At 34.8% G+C, this 20,420-nt stretch overlaps 2 protein-coding genes across 5 annotated transcripts; both read left to right on the forward strand.

Moving 5' to 3' along the window:
* Positions 1-256: 256 nt before the first annotated feature.
* Positions 257-8,073, forward strand: LOC128680760 (capping protein inhibiting regulator of actin dynamics-like). 2 transcript variants are annotated; one of them, XM_053764141.1, is made up of 10 exons: positions 257-424; positions 1,679-1,773; positions 3,457-3,714; positions 4,033-4,183; positions 5,073-5,256; positions 5,421-5,599; positions 6,328-6,504; positions 6,957-7,169; positions 7,724-7,833; positions 7,948-8,073. In XM_053764141.1, the coding sequence occupies exons 3-10, from the start codon at positions 3,548-3,550 to the stop codon at positions 8,030-8,032; spliced, it is 1,266 nt and encodes a 421-aa protein (XP_053620116.1). In that variant the 5' UTR covers positions 257-424; positions 1,679-1,773; positions 3,457-3,547; the 3' UTR covers positions 8,033-8,073. The 2 variants fall into 2 exon arrangements, with proteins under 2 accessions (XP_053620116.1, XP_053620117.1); XM_053764142.1 differs by lacking the exon at positions 7,948-8,073 and having other exon boundaries at positions 7,724-7,837.
* Positions 8,074-8,929: 856 nt separating this feature from the next.
* Positions 8,930-20,286, forward strand: LOC128680887 (uncharacterized). Of its 3 annotated transcripts, none has more exons than XM_053764362.2 (12): positions 8,932-9,054; positions 9,137-9,311; positions 9,884-10,027; positions 10,553-11,026; positions 11,340-12,027; positions 12,227-12,386; positions 14,095-14,135; positions 15,361-15,471; positions 15,849-15,958; positions 16,660-16,755; positions 17,577-17,741; positions 18,718-20,286. In XM_053764362.2, the coding sequence occupies exons 2-12, from the start codon at positions 9,207-9,209 to the stop codon at positions 19,009-19,011; spliced, it is 2,388 nt and encodes a 795-aa protein (XP_053620337.1). In that variant the 5' UTR covers positions 8,932-9,054; positions 9,137-9,206; the 3' UTR covers positions 19,012-20,286. The 3 variants fall into 3 exon arrangements, with proteins under 3 accessions (XP_053620336.1, XP_053620337.1, XP_053620338.1); XM_053764363.2 differs by having other exon boundaries at positions 8,937-9,054; positions 9,220-9,311; XM_053764361.2 differs by having other exon boundaries at positions 8,930-9,311.
* The last annotated feature ends 134 nt before the right edge of the window (positions 20,287-20,420 follow it).

Consider the following 20,420-nt stretch of genomic DNA (forward strand, 5'->3'; position numbering starts at 1 on the left):
TGTAAGTACCTATAAAATGTTAATCTGTTGATTTTTATTTCGACAAATAATTATTTCTAGTTTCTAGAGAGTTGACTATAAATATTAAAAGCGCAATCGGGGGCAATGATCATGTTTACCCTTGAGTCAGAAATGGACTATAATAGCATTAGGTACATTCATGAACTTTTATTAACTTGTCAACGGTGTTAAATCGATAACTGTGTGATCGATAGCATTGCAGTGTTCTATAACTCAGTTCCTAAATTGTAGTTATTGAAGTGACACTCTCGTTTGAACGTTTTACCAGTTTCTTCATCAGCCGTTTACCGTCGGAGCCCAGGGTCCGCTTGTTGGAGTGAAAATATCTATCTGAAATATGGGGTTAACCAAGTTAAAAGCTAAACAAGGGGTGTACTTTGGACACCCAACTAGGTTTTGGAGAGTAAGTGTGAATTTTGATCATTTATTTTTTACTTCGAAACAGCAATTTAAATATAATATTAGGAATATTATACTGGTACTAATACTAAAGTAGGAACTAATACTAGGAAATAAAATTATCAAGTAGGTATTAACTTTTTTTTTGTGTTGTTTGAAACTCTCGAAAAGCGAAACACTTTCTTTTAATATTTTTTTTTAATTCCAGATTAATATCTATACTTTCCATGCTCCCGTTTTTGTCTGTTATTTGTGATAAACACTAAATATGTACTGCAACTTTTACCAATAGTTCCTAAGTAATTCGTAATAGACACTCTTTTCGTAATGAGTAATGGATCATTATATTAAATTGCGCTCGTTCGGGTCATCACAAATATTTCCCACACAAGCAGTTATTTTTCAGAGATAAAAGGTACCCTAACTATGTCATTCTCCGTACTTCAAAGTACATGTATACAACATTTCTAGATGATTGGTTAAGTAGATAATGCGTGAAGAGGTAACAAACAAACTTTCGCATTTATAATATTAGTTGGGATTATAGGGTTAGGTAGTATGTAACAGTTAGCACATAAATATTTCTATCTATCTATCTAATCCGTAAGGCTGTATAAAAGTAATTCGGGCATAGCTGTGGGGTATATCTGGTTTTAAATAAACTGTACTTCGGCAATAATAAACATATTGTTACATAGGAGCCCACTGAAATATTTGTATTTATTCTACTAATCTTGCTTTTTAATACTTATTTGCAACAATTTAATACTTCAATAGAAACACAATCTTTAAAATTTTCACATGTCTAACTATCGCGTATTATGAGATACAACGGTGACAGATGGACAGACAGACAAGACGGATAGCGGAGTCTTAGAAATAGGGTTCCATTTTACCCTACGTGTGCGGAACCCTACAAATGAGTGGTATTTCTCACTAAAATATCTGAAATGTTCTCCTTAATTTCATACGTAGTCTTTATCTTCAGACAAACTAATAAAACGAAAGAGAATAAAAGGAAAACCACAGTCTAAATAATGCAGCTTGTTGAAAATTGTGCGATGGGGAAATATAAAATGTGAAATGTATTTTCGCGGCGGCAACATTTTCAATTTATGCTTATTACAAACGCCAACTTTTTTTTTCTTTTCTTTCTCTGATAAACTGCAGAAGTGTGTCTTACAAGGAAGTAAATAATTACTTCCCGTTTAGTATATTCTTATGTAATAAGTAGTTAGTTTAGTTATATGTGTTTCAGGAACGTCAAAGACAAGAAACGAAGGCTGTTGTGAATGTAGACGAGATGAACAAACTCGCTGACGTGGTTGACTACGACGCTGTTCATTTGCAAAAGTAAACCCCTCGATCCTACTAATTTTATAAATGTGAAAAAGCCTGTGAAGTGTATGGGTGTATGTTTGTTACTCTTTCACAATATCTACTGGACGGATTGTTATCAAAATTGGTACCTACACAGGTAGAATATAACCTGGGATAACACATTAGGTAACCCATAGGATTTTATTCCATAACTCCCATGGGAGATATTCAATTTGATAGAAAAGTAAGTAATAATTATTTTCATCTTGCCCTCTCTTTCTTTTTTTCAATATTAAGTCATTTTATTTGCATACAACTTAAGTTAGGCCCAAAGTACTTACTTTAGTACGAAACTAGTGTAATGGGATACTAAATCAATGATATTATATAGGTATGATAGTAATACTCGTAGATACTTTTATGCCGAATTTCCCACGGGAGCGATGATCCGGGACGCAGCTAGTATTATAAAGGCGAAAGTTTGGGAGAATGTGTGTGTGTGTTGTTCACGTTTGTAACTCTTTCACGCAAAATCTACTGGACGGATTATTATGGTATTTGGTACACGGATAGAATCTCGAAATTCGCACGGGAAAATTCACAATACTGGGACCCTACCCTTCCGAATTTTATCTTTACCAGTTATGTGAATGTTACAGCTGCCTACCATCATTCGAAGATCTCCAGACCTCCCATAATGCGCATATAAATGTTCCTAAATAATATTATTACGTCCTTAAATCCTTTCCTAATCCTTACGTATTATAAAATAAAGTCCTCGGCCGCGTCTTTCTGTTTGTACGTTCGCGATAAACTCTAAAACTACTGCAAGTGCATTTTCACGAATAGATAGCGTGATTCCTAAGAAATGTGTATTATGTATTTACCCGGGCGAAGCCCGAACGGGCGGCTAGTATTAAATAAAGCACATACAAACTTAATACTAAGTTACTAGTATAACTTTACGTTCGCGTAATGCTAAGTTATTTAACGCTTAATTAAAATAGCTAGATAAAGTTGAAACGGCTGCAGTTTATTCCCCGTGGATGCATTCATTGCATCTGAATGCATTACTGGGACAAGATCTAATGAAATGGAAATCGGGTAGTACTATCAGCATAGCATAGTATTAATCCAACACGTTTTTTTCGAGTGTATTGGGTATTGCCAACACTGGTGTCACGTGTCTCCGATTTTATTTTCTGACATAATCTGATACACTGGTGTCCTATTTTATTCAAATCATATATCATAATCTGAATGACTACCTAGATACTGCCATTTAGTGATATGTTTAGTCCATGGATTTAGTAAGTACTTCGCAGTACCTACTAATTCCATGGTTTAGACGCATGCACAGTCAACGTCAACCAACGGTGTGCAAGTTTCCTCACGTTGTTTCCTATACTGAAGCAAATAGTGGTCTAATAAGCAATATAATATTCATGAGCCAGATTGGTATACAAACTCATGTGGCACGAGTAGGATTCGAAACTAGCACCTATCTTTCGGTATGCGTAGTGCAACTTAGCTATTTACATCCACCCATGGATTTAATAAGTACTTCGCGGAGTACCTACTAATTCCATTCATCCACCATCGAGGCGATTCGCAGTGACACGCAGTCAACCAATCACCGTGCGCCATTGTGACGCAACGACAACCACACCCGCAATGTGATTGGTTCGCTACGTCTCACTTCCAGTAAATCCACAGATTAATAATAAACAGAGCGGAGGAAAAAATGCGCGATATATTCGAAGTCGAAGAACTTGATCTCTGACAACGAAGACTCAAGCTGAAGCAGATGTTGGAAGAAGAAGAGGAATATTTCATTCAGGAACTTGCAACGAAACAGGCGTTGGAAGATTGCGGCTATTGTAAAGAAAGAAATGAGAGAACGGAGAAGATTGAAGAAGAGATTGAGAAGAAAAAGATTGCATATTGTCAAAAGGCGTTAGAGAGAGAGAAGATGTAAGTCATTTCTTCCTCATTCCTTTCCACGATAACCACGAGAGGATATGGAATGGTCCTATTCTAGGGTGGGACTACACACCTCTCAGAATCAGATAAAAATGTGGTGGGATAAAGTGCATCTAATGCCGACTCCACACTGTCAATTCGCCAAACTTTGGTGGATTCGATATACATTGCTTTTTTATTGTTTTTAAATAAAATCACTCATACTAAGTACGCAATGTTCACGCATACGCGTCGGCATGTGTCAGACTGAGTTCGGCAACAGTGTGGAGCTGGCATAAGAAATAGAAAATTAACTCACAATTATCACAGAGCGAAAGGCATGCCCCGCACGAGAGAGGAGGAACGTCGCCTGAGGGAGTTCCAGAAGATGCAGATCATGGAGAGAAGCTACATGGACCAGGAGGAGCAGGATATGGAGGTCATGTGGCACCGGGTCTTGTTGGACGAAGTGAGAAAGAAGGTATCTGTTTTAGAGTGTTTATCTGCCCGCGGCTTCACCCGCGTTTCCTTCAGTGAAATATTTAGACTCAAACTAATCTGGTTTCCCCATACAAATGTTGAACCCTCTTTTACCCCCTTAGAGGGTGAATTTTGAAAAATCCTTTCTTAGTGCACCCTAGACCACATAAGGACCAACGAGCTAAATATAAAATTTCTAAACCCAGCGATTTGGGCCGTACTTCGATTGTCAGTCAGTCATTCAGTGTCTTATATATACTTAGTATATAGATTATGGGATAAGTTAAGGTATAAGATGATTTTGGGGGTATCTATTGGTTCCCCTAATTTTTTGTATTACTAATATAGGTTGGTACACAAACTTTTTGCTTAAAATGTTTTTCGTACAAATTTTATTACTTAATTTAGTATTTTTGATATGCACCCCTGCACCCCCTGCTGTCCGACTTGAGTTTTTAACCTGATGTAGTACATTATGAAATTATTATTACATACATACATTTGATATGAGAATATTGGCTCGAATATTATTAAACTAGGTTACTGTAAGTCTAAAGAAATAAATTCCAAACGATTTTAGAACGTCTCACAATAGAGATTCTAAAATTGCAGCTAACAATTATAAAGCTAAATTATAAAAGTGCAGAAATCTATTAGACTAGATAATAATTTGTGCGTTGTAAGTTTAGGCCAATAAGGTTTGACGAAGTGAAATTAGAAACAATAATTTTAAACGAATCAAAGGGCACCCTGATTTTGGCTGAGTTTGGATTCCGGAATATGTCCAGTACAATCTGTCAAGAATAGCAAATTGGTGTTGTTTATTGACAGAGTGTAACTTTAAATAAATAAGTATACGAAAATAGTAAAATAGGTCATTTAAATTACAGGAGCGACTTGAAAGAAGAGAAGAAGAGAGAAGACGTCGTGAAATGATAGAACGACGTAACGCGTATGATGAACAGATAGCCAGCGCTAACAGACAGAGACAGGAGGCGTTACGGGAGGAGAGAGAGAAAGAGAACAGGAGATTGGAGAGGATGAAAAAGAAAATGGAACAGGATCATTTTGATGGTAATCTTATTTTTTTTATCAATTGTTTTATTACTAACACTAGTGTCAGATTGTATTCAAGTTACCCAAAGGCATGACTATTACGACCACCAACTATCATCCAGTGGCATACACTTGCATGGAAATGACTTGAAAGATGATTAGAAATTTAAAAATATTTTTAGCAATCAAACGCAAGAAAGAACAGCAGATGGTGAACAAGAAGAACTTCATAGAAGGCCACCAGGACAAACTGGCGAGACTGAGACAGGAGAAGCAGAAAGAGAGGGAGATAGACAACAAAACTATTCACACAGCTTTAGAAGAGTTAAATAGGGAGAAGCTAAGGAAGATTATGGAAATGGTAAAATTGTATTTGAAAATGTTGTAACTCATCAACGCAAAACCAAAAGACTTATTGCAAATGTAATTTGGTCTCTCTCTTACATCTGATGTCCAGATTCCATCCTCAACCATAGAACTTCAGAGCTTAGGGTCTTCTTTCCTACCTTTTTTCCTTCACTTCGCATGAACTTGGGCATTCTTAGTTGTCAGAACATTAGCACGAATATAATCCTTGATCATCAAGAGCGCACTCATAACGTTTGCCTTTCTCTTGTAGTTTGTTTTTTTATTGGTTTACGCAAGAGCTGGCCGCACCAGCGTAGGCGACACTCCTAGAATTAATCTATTAATGACGATCAATAATTGTCCGCCTTAAAAATTAAGCTATTACTTTCCATTTTTTTAATTGGTGCTACCTTCAGACTTCCTCTCACATATTTATTTCTTACAAGCTGCGCCCCGAGGATTCGCTCCGATGGGAATTTCGGAATAAAAAGTACTCTATGTGTTATTCCAGTTATTTTCTGTCTGTTTACCAATTTTCATAACAATCTTTCCAGTAGATAATGCGTGAAGAGGTAATAAACCAACAAACTTACTTTCGCATTTATAATCCATGTACCTAAGTAGATGTAATCCTCTTTTAGGCCCAACATTCTGAACCATACAAAACGATAGATCTGATCAGCTTCCTGTAGATCACGCCCTGGAGTTTACATGACATTCATTCCAAATAATTACTTTCAGCGTAACTTACAAACAGAAAAGAAAGTGTTCACCGAAAACGTAAACCGTGAGAGGAAACGGTTGGATGAATTGGAGATGGAGGCAGATAAGGTGGCAGCTGATTGGAAGAATGTGGATGAAGAGAGAAATGACCAGCGGTACAAGAATATGGAAGACAAAAGGCGCCTGATAAAACAGGTAAGTAAAAGCCATGAAGTTATACAGGAACCCACACCTGCTAATTAACTTTTGATGAAAATCAAAAAGTTATCTAGTCCAATCGCTATCTGGTCTATTTGTCTACTTGATGTAATCGTAAAACTTCCTGCTCGTGAATAGGTTCCGATTTTTCCCTACCTCTATTTTTGAACCTTCATGCAAAATTTCATCATTCTAAGTCGACGGAAAGTTTGTCTCTTGTGAAATCTGTGATCCTATCTTTCACTTACAAATTCGAATTTTCGCCGCTAAAAAAAACCATAGACCTGAATATTTGGTATAAATTATCACTTAGAACGCGTTTCTAAGAAACAGGATTTTAAGTGACAAATAAACATTACGAGCATATAGACAACATAGTGATCCTTATTTTTTTAGATATGGAAAACAAAATTTGCGTAATTCTAATGTAGATAAAACATTATTTCTAGATTGAAAACCAAGAATATAGAAAACTAATAGAGGAGAGGAACAACCAAATACAGAGAGAAAGACAAGAGAGGAGAGAAAGAATGGTACTAGTGAGAAATAATGCGATCTTAGAGATACAGAGGAAACTGGACAATGCAAATGAGGCCATACGAAAGCAGGTTGAGTTCAGGAATGAGTTAAGAAGTCAGATCATGGAGAATCAGAGGTTTATGGTGAGTTCTAATCTCAAAATGTCTCTAAATAATAATAAGTATGTTCTTTGTATGTTTGATTGTTCTTTGTATGTACAATAAAGATATTACAATCAAAGATATCAAACAAACAGGTGGAATTATGGACAAATCACACAGGTTGAGTTAGCCCCAACGTAAGTTCTAGACTTGCAAACATTTTTCATGTCGAACAAAGGATCTTCAATGTTCACTGTGTCCGGTACGATACCAGAAGAAAATTAAATTAAATAAGGTTCAATTAAAATTAATCAATAAAACTGAATTAGGATTTTTAATTAGGTATTATCCTTCTGTCTCATCGCCTATCCTACTAATTGGTATTATAAATGCGAAAGTTTGTGAGAATGTAAGTATGTGCAAAATCTAATGGACGGATTTTTATGAAATTTGATACAGGGGTAGAATATAACCTAGAATAACAAAAATCCCACGGGACCGAAGCGCCGGTGCGCAGCTAATAATTATGTACCTATAGGTATGTAGTACCTACCTACCTATATGAAGTTATTCGTATCTGATGCCCATTTTTTCAGGAAAATGAAGCCAATGAATTTGAATACAAGGACAAGCCGTTCACAAGAAAGGCTGATATGTTCAAAGACACAATGACCAATAGGTATAGGATGTCCTCGGCTCGAATTAGGTAAAATAAATTTTGTTTACATTTCGCAATCGATTCTAACAAAAAATCGAACACCTGCTATATGCATACCTATTTCTGAATGCTTCTCTTATTTTTTCAATGTTACTTTTTCAGTACCAATCCTGTGCATCCGTTCAAGAAACTTATCGATACACAAAACGCAAAGAATGCTACTCTTCAGTTACCAGCTATAGAATAAATTGTTGTCATTGAAAGAAAGAAAGAAATAAAATATTGACCATTCATATTAATAGCCTTATTTTGATAATTATATCCGTTTACCTGTGTTCGTAAGGTTTTTGTGTGTATGAGGCACGTAAATAATTATTTTACAAGTACTACCTACTTGTATACTAGAAAGTAACCTAAAATTGGATATATTTTTTAATTTTATTGAAATATTATCTTCAAAAATCGAAAAATCGCAAGAGAACAACCGCTTTGTCGGCGAGATTAATGTGTTACTGCACATTTATCCCGCCAGAGTAAATGACTACAGCACTGTATGTTAGGTACACAAAAGCTTTGCCACCTTACCTTATGATATGTCGATTAAAACGTTTATTTTGTGTTGTGGCAATATTTGTGTACCTTAGTTGTACCAGTAGTGCCATCTGCCCTACCTATTACATGATTCAAGTAAGTACCTACTAAAAGTTTTTGAGCCAGAACGTGGGCGGATGGACTGACGGACATGGCGAAACTATAAGGGTTCCATGTCTATAGGATAGGACTACGAAACCTTAAAAACGGGCTCACGTACTCAAATGAGTTAAATTTCCTTCCTTGTACAACTTCCCGGCCCTCCAAAGCGAGACAAGCGTTGTTTATAAACTGGGCACACGATGACAAAAGATACTTATAGCACTCTGTCCCTTTTCTTCTCGTGTTTTTTTAATACGCTTTTTACTAGGTATCTAGTATGAGTGACACAAAAGATATGACGAGACCACGTCGTCTATATAGTTTGCTTGAACTTTATGACGATGTCAGTAGTTTTCTTTGTCTTATGACGATGTTTATAGTTTTCTTTGTCTATATCTACATTACTAAATAAAAAAACAAACATCAAAGTTAAGTTCATTTCATTCATTACATCAATTCTTCAATCAAACAAATAACTGACTACCTACCTATCGAAGTTTTAAAAAGAAGTTTAAAAGTTTTGAACTCAAAATCAATGCAAATGCAAGAAAAGCATTTTGCTCATAATTCAGATAGGTACGTACTTAGCAGATCCGATTCTTTTATTTTGACTTGAAACATTAGTGTAACGTAGGTAATTGCACATTTTGTTATGCAGTGATTTTGTATATTCTTGAATCAAAAAAGCACGTGCCCGTCGATACCAATCCAAATATTTTTTTTCCAAAATGGATATCGAAGACAGAAAGTATTCGCTGGTCGAATTGGAAAGATATTCTTATCGAATTTTGCAGCAGATCGCCAAATCCTTATGTCTGCCATCTAACGTAAAGGTAAGGAAAATACAAAACATTACCTATTTTTTGTCTACACGTTGTTGTAAAAGTTTCATAGGTTTCTAGCTAGAAGGATTTTCCAAAAAGGGTTGACGTTAGGCAGGCTGTCCGTAATTTTTTACGCTGACGCTGGGTTTCAGGGTATCACATCCACTAAAGAAAGCAAGAAATCGCAAGTATGAGAGAGAATATGCGATCTACATCTACCGTACCGTTATAGATCCAGATTCTTATTTTTATTCACATTCAAATATATTGCAAAATCTGTGTCTGTAGTACATACATACAAATTACCTATGATAAATGAATCATATAGGTAGTAAAGTTTTAATAGAATGCCCTTTCAGGCATGCAATATTCTTCAATAACAAAAATAATCTATTTTATTTATTATCCATTCACATCAGTACATGATTACAATAATTTGAAAGCAGGATGCCAATTTGAGATAGAAGCAGATAAATACTGTAATAACACCCTTCTTATATCTTCATGAAGTGCTTCCTCCTGCTAAGTAAAAACTAAATACAAAGTAACAATATAAAAAAGGTAAGATTTTTTTTGTGTAGAAAATGTACTTGATTGAGATGATTCATGCAAAGAAGTTCAAATCCGAGGAGGAGCTGAATGCTATCATTAAGAAGGTGAAGCGAGAACGCCAGCAGGCCTCACAGGGTAAGAAGAAAGTGGCCCGCAAACAGACATTCCTTCAGGTAATACTTGTAGATGGCTAGCATATTGTATTTATTTATTTATATGTTTATACTGTTGCAGATTTACCAGTAGGCTGGCCCTTAAAGCAACAGATTTTATGGGTGGCCTATAATTATGTTCTGGCTTCATTGAATGATGATGGCAATTTTTTATAGTATAAATAAGAACAGTGGTTGATTTTGTTTTAGTGTCTAATTTTGCATTGGCGTTCTATGTCAATGTCAATAAATAAATAATCAAAAGCCAATTGGGTCTATGTATAATGGAAATTATAGTCTCAGTTGTTTTTAAATCATATAGAAAGGTGCCAATATAATCTGATGGGGATCAGATTATATTGGCACCTTTCTGTTAAATGAATTATTTAATTATTAAGAATTGACATTTAATTTCAAAATGTTACTTTATTAGTCTTAATCGTAAACAATAGCTTGTGCCCGACAGGTTTCAATTATACTGTGCACAGATTTGTAGTGATTGTGGAGACTAACATTTTTAATTATTTTAATTTTAAATATTTTCAGGGCACAGAAATATCTTCAACCAGCAACAGTCTATCACCACCAATCTCAATGACTCCGAAACGTGCCGGACACATAGTGATCCGTTGTAGCCCAGAAAATATACGTGAAGCTATAGCCAAATACAATGCAAGACAACATTTGACCCGTAGCTCGACAGCCGTAAGGAAAACTTATTCATCCCCGAAGAAAAGCGATAGAGTTCTACGTAGCTTCAACATCAAAACTAATAACGATACTAAAATCATAGAAAATAAGAAATCTACATTAATATCCAGTAATGTAGCAACTTTTGCTAATAATAATTCTGTATTCAGTGTTCTAAGGCCTGAAAATGTGAAGGAATCACAAGAACAGAGGTTCCCAAAAATGATTGCAGAGAACTGTATGGTGAAGAGGTATAAACCAGTTTTGAATAGACACCCTTTTGGCCTGGATCCTGAGAGGAGTCAGTTGATACCTGTGACTAGAAATGTGGTAAGTGTATTTGCCATAATAATGTTATGTTAAAACTCAGAAGTAGTATGTAGTGTTGATCCAGTATAGAAGAGACACGAACTAAAAGGTCTCATTTCGAATAGTCTCAGATAGAAAAAGAAAAAAAAAAAAGAAATATAGAAAAAGAAAGAAACAAATTTAAATTTTAGTTTCGATTTAGATAATGCTGGCCAGTATTATGTCACATTGCTTCAATGACAACCTATTGACCTTTATTAATGGATTTAATAAGTTCGGAATACCCATTAATTCCATGCCTTTATTAATCAATATAATCTGTTCCTTTTTTCAGGGCACCAACCCAATGGTCCCAGCAAAACGCCAGAGGGTCCTAAGCGGAATATACCCCATCATACCAAAAGAACCGCCCAAAATTACCTACGAAATAATCCAAAGCGTAGGCTTCCGTCGTCAGGACGGGAAGATCTCAAAAATCAATGCTGTTGTCCAAAAACGAAGTGAGATTCCTCAAATCCAGGTCACAGTGCAAGATATCATTAACAAAAGCATCACTCAGACGTTAAGTAACCCATATGTGAATACTGAAACAGGTACTAATCTAACATATTCTAATATCAACGCGCAAGATGTTGATGCTTTAAAAACTGAAATGCTTCGCTCAAATGTAGATGAGAAAAATGAAATATGTAACAATATAGATCAAAGAAACGACAAATATGGTATGGTTGACAGAAATGAAGGACATAGTAACATAGATAATAGAAATGATAGATATGGCAATTCAGATCAAAGAAATGAGAGATATGATAGTAATATGGAAGGGACTGAATGTCCATACTCGGTGTATTATCATAAGAAGATAAGGGGTGAACAAGTGAGATCTCAAAGAAGTTACCAAAGGGAGGTTTCGAGGGAGGAAGAAAGATTGCCGACGATAGATAGTGTGTTTAGTAGATTCAATGCTCATACGGATGTCACTCAGCCCATTTATGTTCAAGTTAGTGACGAATCAGAGAAATGTAAGTTTTTTTTTACTTTAAAAGTATTCTACTTAATATTATTAAATAATAGGGTATTTTTTATCCCGAAATTCCCACTGGATTGAAGCCCGTGGGCTCAGCTAGTAATATAAAAGAGAATTAAAAGGAAATAAAACTTTCAGTCCACTCCACCCGCAACACACAAAGCTAAGAAATAAACTATCGAATAAACTTTCAGTCCAGTCTCACCCGCTGCACTCATCTCTAACGAGTACTACCCCGCTGCTAGAACAACTGTACAACTTCCGCAGCGGGTTCCTGGTGAACCAGCCGCTGCTGAGCGTGGCCACCACCACCGCCACCAACTGCGTCTATAGCACACCGGTCATTGCTACTGCGTAAGTGTTTTTGATAACTGCTTCTGAATCCTAATAGTTACATACTGGACTGCTTTAAACATAAAATATTACCTACCGTTATATGAGACTACTTGTCTATAATATTTTATGCTTATACAGGGTTACTGGTATCAAACGCAAAACCTCCTAAGGACTACTAGGGTACATCAAAACAAGCAACTTTTGTTCTACAACTTTTCGTGATTCATAGTTTTTATTTTTGACTACTTCTGTGGTGCAGTGGTAAAGTTTTTGCCACTGAACCGAGAGGTCCCGGATTCGATCCCCGGTCGGGTTATGATGGAAAATGATCTTTTTCTGATTGATCCGGGTCTTGGATGTTTATCTATATATGTATTTGTTATAAAATATAGTATCGTTAAGTTAGTATCCCATAACACAAGTCTCGTACTTTGCGGCCAGCTCAATCTGTGTGATTTGTCCTAATATATTTATGTATTTATTTATATTTATATTTTAATATAAAAAAATACAATCTAATTTGCGATTCTACACATCTTAACTCTATGTAATAGCCAAGCAACACGAGACAGTACAGCAGCGTTATGTAGCGGGATCGAACATAAAGATAACGTTTTATAGAAATGACACGAAAATTAAAAAAAAGGAAAAATTTTCTATTTATTAGACAAAAGTCGTAGAACAAAAGATGTTAGTCTCTATGTACCTTATGCGCCTTTGGAAGGTTATGCTTTAGATACCAGTAACCCTGTAGATAGAGACCCACCCGAGACTACATAAAAATTTAAGCCATCATGTAATATATAGCTACTGTATTATGGCGTAATGGTTTTTAAGCATAACGTTCTTACGTGAAACTATTTGAAGCAAATTAAAACTAATAAAAGCATTATTTACATATATTTAGCGTACCCAGAAGGCTGGCAGCATTGCCACGTGGAATGGCAATGCTTAATCTCTAACATAACCTAAAATTATGCCTTACACCTATTATGGCAAAATATTTTATGCCAAAACCAGTATGCCAAAGAGCAATAGGACAAAATAAGTTATGTAAAAAAGGGGAAATTGGTTGAATGACAACTGAAACTGAATAGTATTGTATTTTAATATTTTTGTATCTTTTTTTTTGGTGCTTGATATATGTTGATTACTCGAACCTATGTTATGTATGTCAACTCCGAACTAAACAATATAACATTGCATTTATCGTTGCACATTTCCTATCTTTTCATTGTCCTTTCATTTCGTGTGGTGTGGCTTTGCTTGCAAGCTCCGACACTTAATAGCCTATGTACCTAGCTGCACACTAGCGCCACCATCACATTTTTATCAATATATTTTCTTTAAACTGTCAATATTACCTATAAATGTGAAAATTTGTGAGGATGTATGTTTCTTACTCTCTTACGCAAAATCTTTGAACGGATTGTTATGAAATTTGGTACGCGAGTAGAATATAACCTGGAATAACACATAGGGTATTTTTTATCCTGAAATTCCCACGAGAGCGAAGTACTATATAAATCTGTGACTATACTACTTTCTAATAAAATTATTTATCTATATAAAGATAATTGTTTATTTTTCGCTAAAAAAATAAAATAAATTGATTATAAATGTCATAATGGCGTTGGAGTGCGGCGAGATAGCACCCTAATGGCTGGGAAGCAACCGGTATCACGATGAGATGAGAGTGTTTGCTTGCATGTGTGTGCGCTTGCAGGGTCCCCCAGCCCTCGCTTGCGCCGGACTATACTTCGGCAGGTGAGTCGCTTTACAAGCCTAAATTTTCAAAGTCCGTATTTTCTTACATGTTAGGACATATCACAATACTTATTATGGTGCTCTCACACAGCGTCTTACGAAATGTTAAAAACAATTGCTCTCTCTTTTCATAAACATATTCTTGAAAAAGTCTCAATAACAGCAAGACCTTTACACACTGGTTGGCTATTTACTTGCAGTGGCAAGTAGTGCATATACACGAATATATCTAGTACCTACCGCCATCTAGTGAGATGGCATCAAGTAGCAGTAATAGTAATGTCAGGTGTCTTTAGTCGTCTTGAATAAAATCTGATACCAATGTTAGCAATAACACACTCGATAAGAGAGACGAAAGAAAGTGCCTATTGTTCCATTTTGTTGAAAATAATTAAATATTTGTTCAAACCTATACTATTCTGAAGTGAAATATTTAAATAAAAAGTATATTTTAATTTATGTTGTTGCAAAATCATAAAAAGACGTAGTAAGATTCTTTACATAATAAGAATTGTAAGAAAAAACGGACTTTCAAGTGACATCAAATTAATAACGTTCGTCGTAAACGTCGAGTTTTACAATGCATGCATTGATTTCACGACTAAATTTGGCATACACGTGAAATTTTTGATGAAACTGCTTTCGTGCCACTCGTATCTTAAAATTGTAGCTAAAAATGGTTTTCGCTCAATATTTTTAAAGTTTCTTTATTTTTGGGGTAAAATTAAGATACTCATTCGTAAAATTTTCTTTTGGTGAACTAAACACTGCTTAATTAACTAGGCACTCAATTTCCTAATTTCCACCCTTTTGGCATGTAATTTTTAATGATTTTATGTTGCGACTACATTTGCACCTAACACAAATGCATATTTCGCAATAATCCATTCTAATCCACTGTTTCTCTTCCCGCGTATTGTAAAAGTAAATCATATTGTTAGTTATCTCTTCACGCTCTATCTACTCAACCGATCTTCTTGAAATTTTGCTGTAGTTGGAATTATGGAAAAGAACATAGGGACCCCGGTTTTATCCCGGAAAAATAACTGTTTCCGTGGGAAATTTAGGCGAACGAAGTCACGGGCAAAAGTTAGTCAAGGGATAAAGCTATAAACTGAAGATTTTTTCATAGGCGATATGCGAACAACCAGTCACTATTGAATGTCAATTCCAACTATATATTATGTATATTTTTGTATTGACATACCTATTTATTTTAATATAGCGTGCGAGCGGGATAACTACTATTCTGACTTGGCCGGGTTCCCGAGAATTTGTGAGTTGCTGAAGTTTGGGGAACAGGAGAACATACACAGGAATTTCAGATGTGACGAAGGTATGTCTCAGAGCGCTGCGGCCGCGCTGTCGTTGCAAATTTTAAAATTATGACAAAAACAAGAATTAGTCTTACTCTCTATGTATATACAGAGCTTTTAAGGCTTTGGGGAGTCACAGCATTCAAAGCTGTCACTCTCCAAAGTCCAGGTTAAGCGTGAAAGAATTGCTATTAAATTTGGAAGACGCCTGACGTCAACCCTGTTTGGAAATGATTGCCTGTCAGTTTTGAGAGTGTTCTCAAAACTGACAGGCAGACTTTTTGATCACTTTTTGTCTTTGGTAATGTGTATTACCAAAGACAAAAAGTGATCAAAAAGTCACTACTTAAACTGATTTGTGCATAAAAATAATATAATATTGTACCTATATAATCAGAATTAAGCACGAGCTCATCTCTGGACGACGCAGCGCCTCAGGAGCTGGGCGCGACGGTCACTATACCGGAGATGGTGGAGGACGCGCTTGAACTCATCAGCCAGGACGGGGTATGTCAAATATGTCTGCAAATCCTAATTCTAACATTGCATTTATTTATTTTTTTTCAAATATTTTGACAAGGCTTCAGCGCACTTTGCATGTGTAGGCTATGTCAGCCTCATGGGGGATCTAACTTGTTGCATATTTAGTATCTTCTTAATTTGTTGCCTCGGCTAAACAGCACATTAAGTTACAATACTAAACTCAAAAATTTATATTTCTGAGTTGAATCCAAAAATATAAAAAAATACATAGGTAGTAGCTATAGGAACCTTGTTATTGGACACATAATGATCCTGTTTCACGTGTTTCTTTTAAAACATTGGAATGAAGTTGTTTTTGATGTGGAAATATTTCGAAGAGAATCAGGCTACTTTTTACTGCGGGCAACAGCTAGTAAATAATTATGTAAAAAAAGAATTAATTAAAATAATGAATAATTTAATATAATGTAATTTGTAAAATTTTAAATCCCATCTAATATTCTAAATGCGAAAGCAAGTTTGTTTGTTACCTCTTCAAGATCTATCTACGCAAAATTTCAAGAAGATTAGTGGAGAATCTTCTTGAAATTTTGTATACATGTAGTTTGAAGAAGAAAGTCATAGGGTACCTTTGATCTCGGAAAAATAACTGTTTCCGTGGGAAATATACGCGGGCAAAGTCGCGGATAAAAGCTAGTTGTAAAAAATATATAAATATTTACCAGGACTACATGGAGCGAATAGGCATGGACGTCCGAATGCAATGTCTCCTGTGCACGTTCGTTTGCCCGAAGTTTCTACTGGAATATCATATTAGAAAGGTAACAAGTAAAAATATATTTTTCATTACACATTCGTATAATATAATAGAATAATTTTATTCTCCAGTAACTAAGACTCATACAAAATATGATGGGTTGTAAGCCGTCTAAAATTAGATTTTTATGAGAGCATAAGGTAGAATCTCGTATGATTTTTTCGCTCAAGAGCGTAAAAAAAAACTGACGTCATTGCGTGCCAATCATCATGTCTGACAACTAGGATCCCGAAGCGAACTCTGAACTCCGATGCTCTAAGGCTGACGACAATAAAAGCTTGTGGCAATAACAAACAAAAATTTTAAAAATATGAAACCAGCCTGCTTAATAATCGTTGCGTTGAGCCCTATATTGAAGTTGTAGTATTCGAAAAAATCTGGGGGCACGGCAGTGCACCGCCAAGTTGAGCAAAAAAGGCGGCACGGCCGTACTATCTCGAAGCAATTCAGGCCAATTTCAATATAGTTTTTCACCAAGTCCAATGGCGTTGCCCAGCCGCCATATTTGTTTTTTTTAACGTCACCTATCTAACAACACTCAGGCAGAGAAGACTTGACATACCTAAATTATTTAAATTCGTTCAGCTGTTTTGGAGAAATGAAGTAATAAAGAACATTACATACATACCCGTGAAACCGAAAGACCCGTGAATAACACAGGGGTACTATTTATCCCGAAATTCCCACGGGAGAGAAGCCCCGGGGCGCGGCTAGTTTTGCATATATACATACATGCTACGCGCGAAAAACAATACCCTACTTTTGCAGATACAGATACATTTGCGTAAAAAAATAATTCCGGTAACATGTTATGTTATGTTTTAGGAGCATTCGAACCTGATCCACCATCAGGAGCACAACTCGTGGACAATGAGTTTTCCGCTCGGTTCTTTGCTGAAATCTAATAGCGTCACAGTGCTGTCTCACGACGCCGCTTTGTTCGTGTTATCTGTTAACTACCACATTGATTGCTTGTACACCACTGTGCATGTAAGTGTGTTTATTTATTTCGCTTTTTACCATTTTGACAGCATTTTTTTTTGTGATTAATGTGTTTACCGATGTCACTTTTACTAATTTTTAGGACCGATATTTTTGTGTGATAGCCAATTTAGTTGTTTTTGGTCGTTTCTTCAACGTGGTTTTCATATAAACTTTCACCGAAATTATAGTCTTTGGGGATTGATTTTTGAAAAATAATATGTATCCTATGTTTAGACGGGCTCTTTAACTGCACGCATACATTATTTCATCAAAGGGTGGTCCGCAGAGCGTTTCGACCGCTGCGGTCGCGCTGTCATTACAAATTTTCAAATTTTATCAATGACAAGAATGACTTTTGCTATATGACTTTACATTAATTACTCTGAACTGTAGTAATGTCATCATCATTTCCAAAATCATCATTCATAAAATATGAATGATTCATTTTGGAAATGATTCCTTCCTCAAGAAAATTGACGGATTGTAATGACGAAACGCTCTGCGAACCACCCCAAAATCAGTCCAGCGGTTTATCCGTGACAACGGAGAAGACAGACAGACTTGCACATTTGTGATATTAATCTGGATTTAGGTATATTAATAGCGATCCGTCCCGGCTTCGCTCGGGAAAAGCAATAACACACGATCCTCAGGAATCACACTATTGATGAAAACCGTACAAAAATCCTTCCGGTAGTTTAGTTGATCGTGTCCATACGTCTGTATATCTATACGTCTGTCCATAGACGACAGATAAATTATATGTATTTTTACGTCTCATATTCGTGTGTTCATATTTTTACTAAACTAATAATTTATTAAATTATTACTATTATTATTACGGAACCTTTGCTGTGAGGAAGAAACCAGAAAACGCTTAGATGAACGGGTAAAATTAATAAAATAAAAACTTTTCCAAATATTTGTCCGAAAATCTCTTATAGGGAGAAAATAATATGTATGTATATATTTTTTATTTCAGAGTCTCGTAACAGATACTAACCTGCCTAAAAATGGGTCAATCACAATCTACAACAAAGTAACAGGCGAACCTCATACTTGGGAGGGTGAAATACAAACTTTACCACACGACTTTGCTTACAACAACACGGACGGACTGAAAGTTGAAGTGTCTAAACTCGATTTACTACCAAATAGTGCCAATTTAAAACTACTAAATGGTAATTTGGTGTTAAAATCTCCTACCAATGTTGTTATTGGTCAGCCCGATTTGAATGATATCCATGTTATTTTGTTTGTTAAGATAAATGATTAAAAAATTTGTTTATTTTTTTTTTGTTAAGTAGCAATATCCCAATCAATATGTTTTTTTTTCTTTATACAGAATTCTTATTAAGACTTTAGCTTCTTTAAGTTAAAATGCTGTGTCTCTCTCTTTACAATATTTGACGTTGAAATACGAAAAAAAGATTCTAAAATTACTTCTTATTTAAGGAAATTTAAAAACGTAGGTTTTAATAAAGTTCTAAATAAAAGAAAACCTGTTTTTAAAATTGTTTAATTTTTGGAAATTCTTTTTTTTTAACTTTGTCAAATTTTGGGAAATAATTTATTGTTAAGAATAGTTTAACTTATTCTTTTAACAATTGTTCGTTCTGTACAATGTTAATAGTTTTAATTCGAAAACATTAACATTTGCATTGCATTAAGATATATTTTTCCAAATGCAGACAAGTTATTTCAAAATTGTATGTAATAATATAATCGATATTTTAATTGTTTTTTTCAATTTTTTTTTATTTTTGTAGGTTAGTTACCGAAATTATGGTTGGAAAATATTGTTTTGTTCAAGCTTCATAAAAATTACACTATTTCCATTATTAAGGATTTTTTAAATATTGATGTGAGAGAATGCATCATTAAATGCTTTCAGTTTTCGGGAAAAATCTCTATTTAAGTTTTTTCAGAGTGTAGAGATTATTTTATTTACTCTGAATATTGTTTTAAGTTATATTGAGAAGACATATAATAATAACCATTTGAATATTATTTTTTAATACATACCTCTGTATCGTCTGTATCAGATTTTACAAAACATGTAATTTTGTAAGATTTTTCATATTTCCTTTTTTTAAACTTTTATAATCATGTTGATTTGAGTAATCATTGTTGAAAAAATATCTTTAGTTACGTTATTTAATAATATTTTAATTTAGTTATCTTTCCGTGGAAAGGAAATTTATTACACGAAATAAGAATGTTCGAATAAAAAAATACATTACATGTGTGTAATTAATTTCTCTTCGATGATTTTGTTACTCTTTTTAAAAGTAGTTGTGGGACCAAAAAATAAAAAGATATTTTTGAATTGTTTAATATGTTCTAAGTATCTACTTACTTACCAATAATGTGTCATGAAAAGTTCCTATTTTTTACTAGTGTATAATTATATTTTATAAGAACATCGAAGTTATTTGTTAAGACTGATTATTCTGAAGTTATTGTTTGATCTCTGTTATTGTAATAAGGTTGATTTTTAAAACATTTATCATGACGTTGTTTATAAGGTTGATTAAAGACTTTCAATTTATATTTGATGTTTTTTTTCCCTACGGATATAACTGTGACCATGAAACACAAAATACGTAGCACGTCATTGCGCCCACCTTTTCTGACTTTTTTCTTTTCAGAATGTATACACGAGTATAGGAACATAGACAGCAC

The sequence above is a fragment of the Plodia interpunctella genome, chromosome 25 (assembly GCF_027563975.2).
Source record: "Plodia interpunctella isolate USDA-ARS_2022_Savannah chromosome 25, ilPloInte3.2, whole genome shotgun sequence".
NCBI lineage: Eukaryota > Metazoa > Arthropoda > Insecta > Lepidoptera > Pyralidae > Plodia > Plodia interpunctella.

Bases quoted from the DNA above. Each gene is read 5' to 3' on its own strand.
- LOC128680760 (XM_053764141.1), top strand. From the start codon at position 3,548: ATGTTGGAAGAAGAAGAGGAATATTTCATTCAGGAACTTGCAACGAAA. The intron at 4,184-5,072 runs GTATCTGTTTTA...TTTAAATTACAG, and splicing joins TGGACGAAGTGAGAAAGAAG to GAGCGACTTGAAAGAAGAGA. The intron at 5,600-6,327 runs GTAAAATTGTAT...AATTACTTTCAG, and splicing joins TAAGGAAGATTATGGAAATG to CGTAACTTACAAACAGAAAA.
- LOC128680887 (XM_053764361.2), top strand. From the start codon at position 9,207: ATGGATATCGAAGACAGAAAGTATTCGCTGGTCGAATTGGAAAGATAT. The intron at 12,028-12,226 runs GTAAGTTTTTTT...ATAAACTTTCAG, and splicing joins TAGTGACGAATCAGAGAAAT to TCCAGTCTCACCCGCTGCAC. The intron at 12,387-14,094 runs GTAAGTGTTTTT...GTGCGCTTGCAG, and splicing joins ACACCGGTCATTGCTACTGC to GGTCCCCCAGCCCTCGCTTG.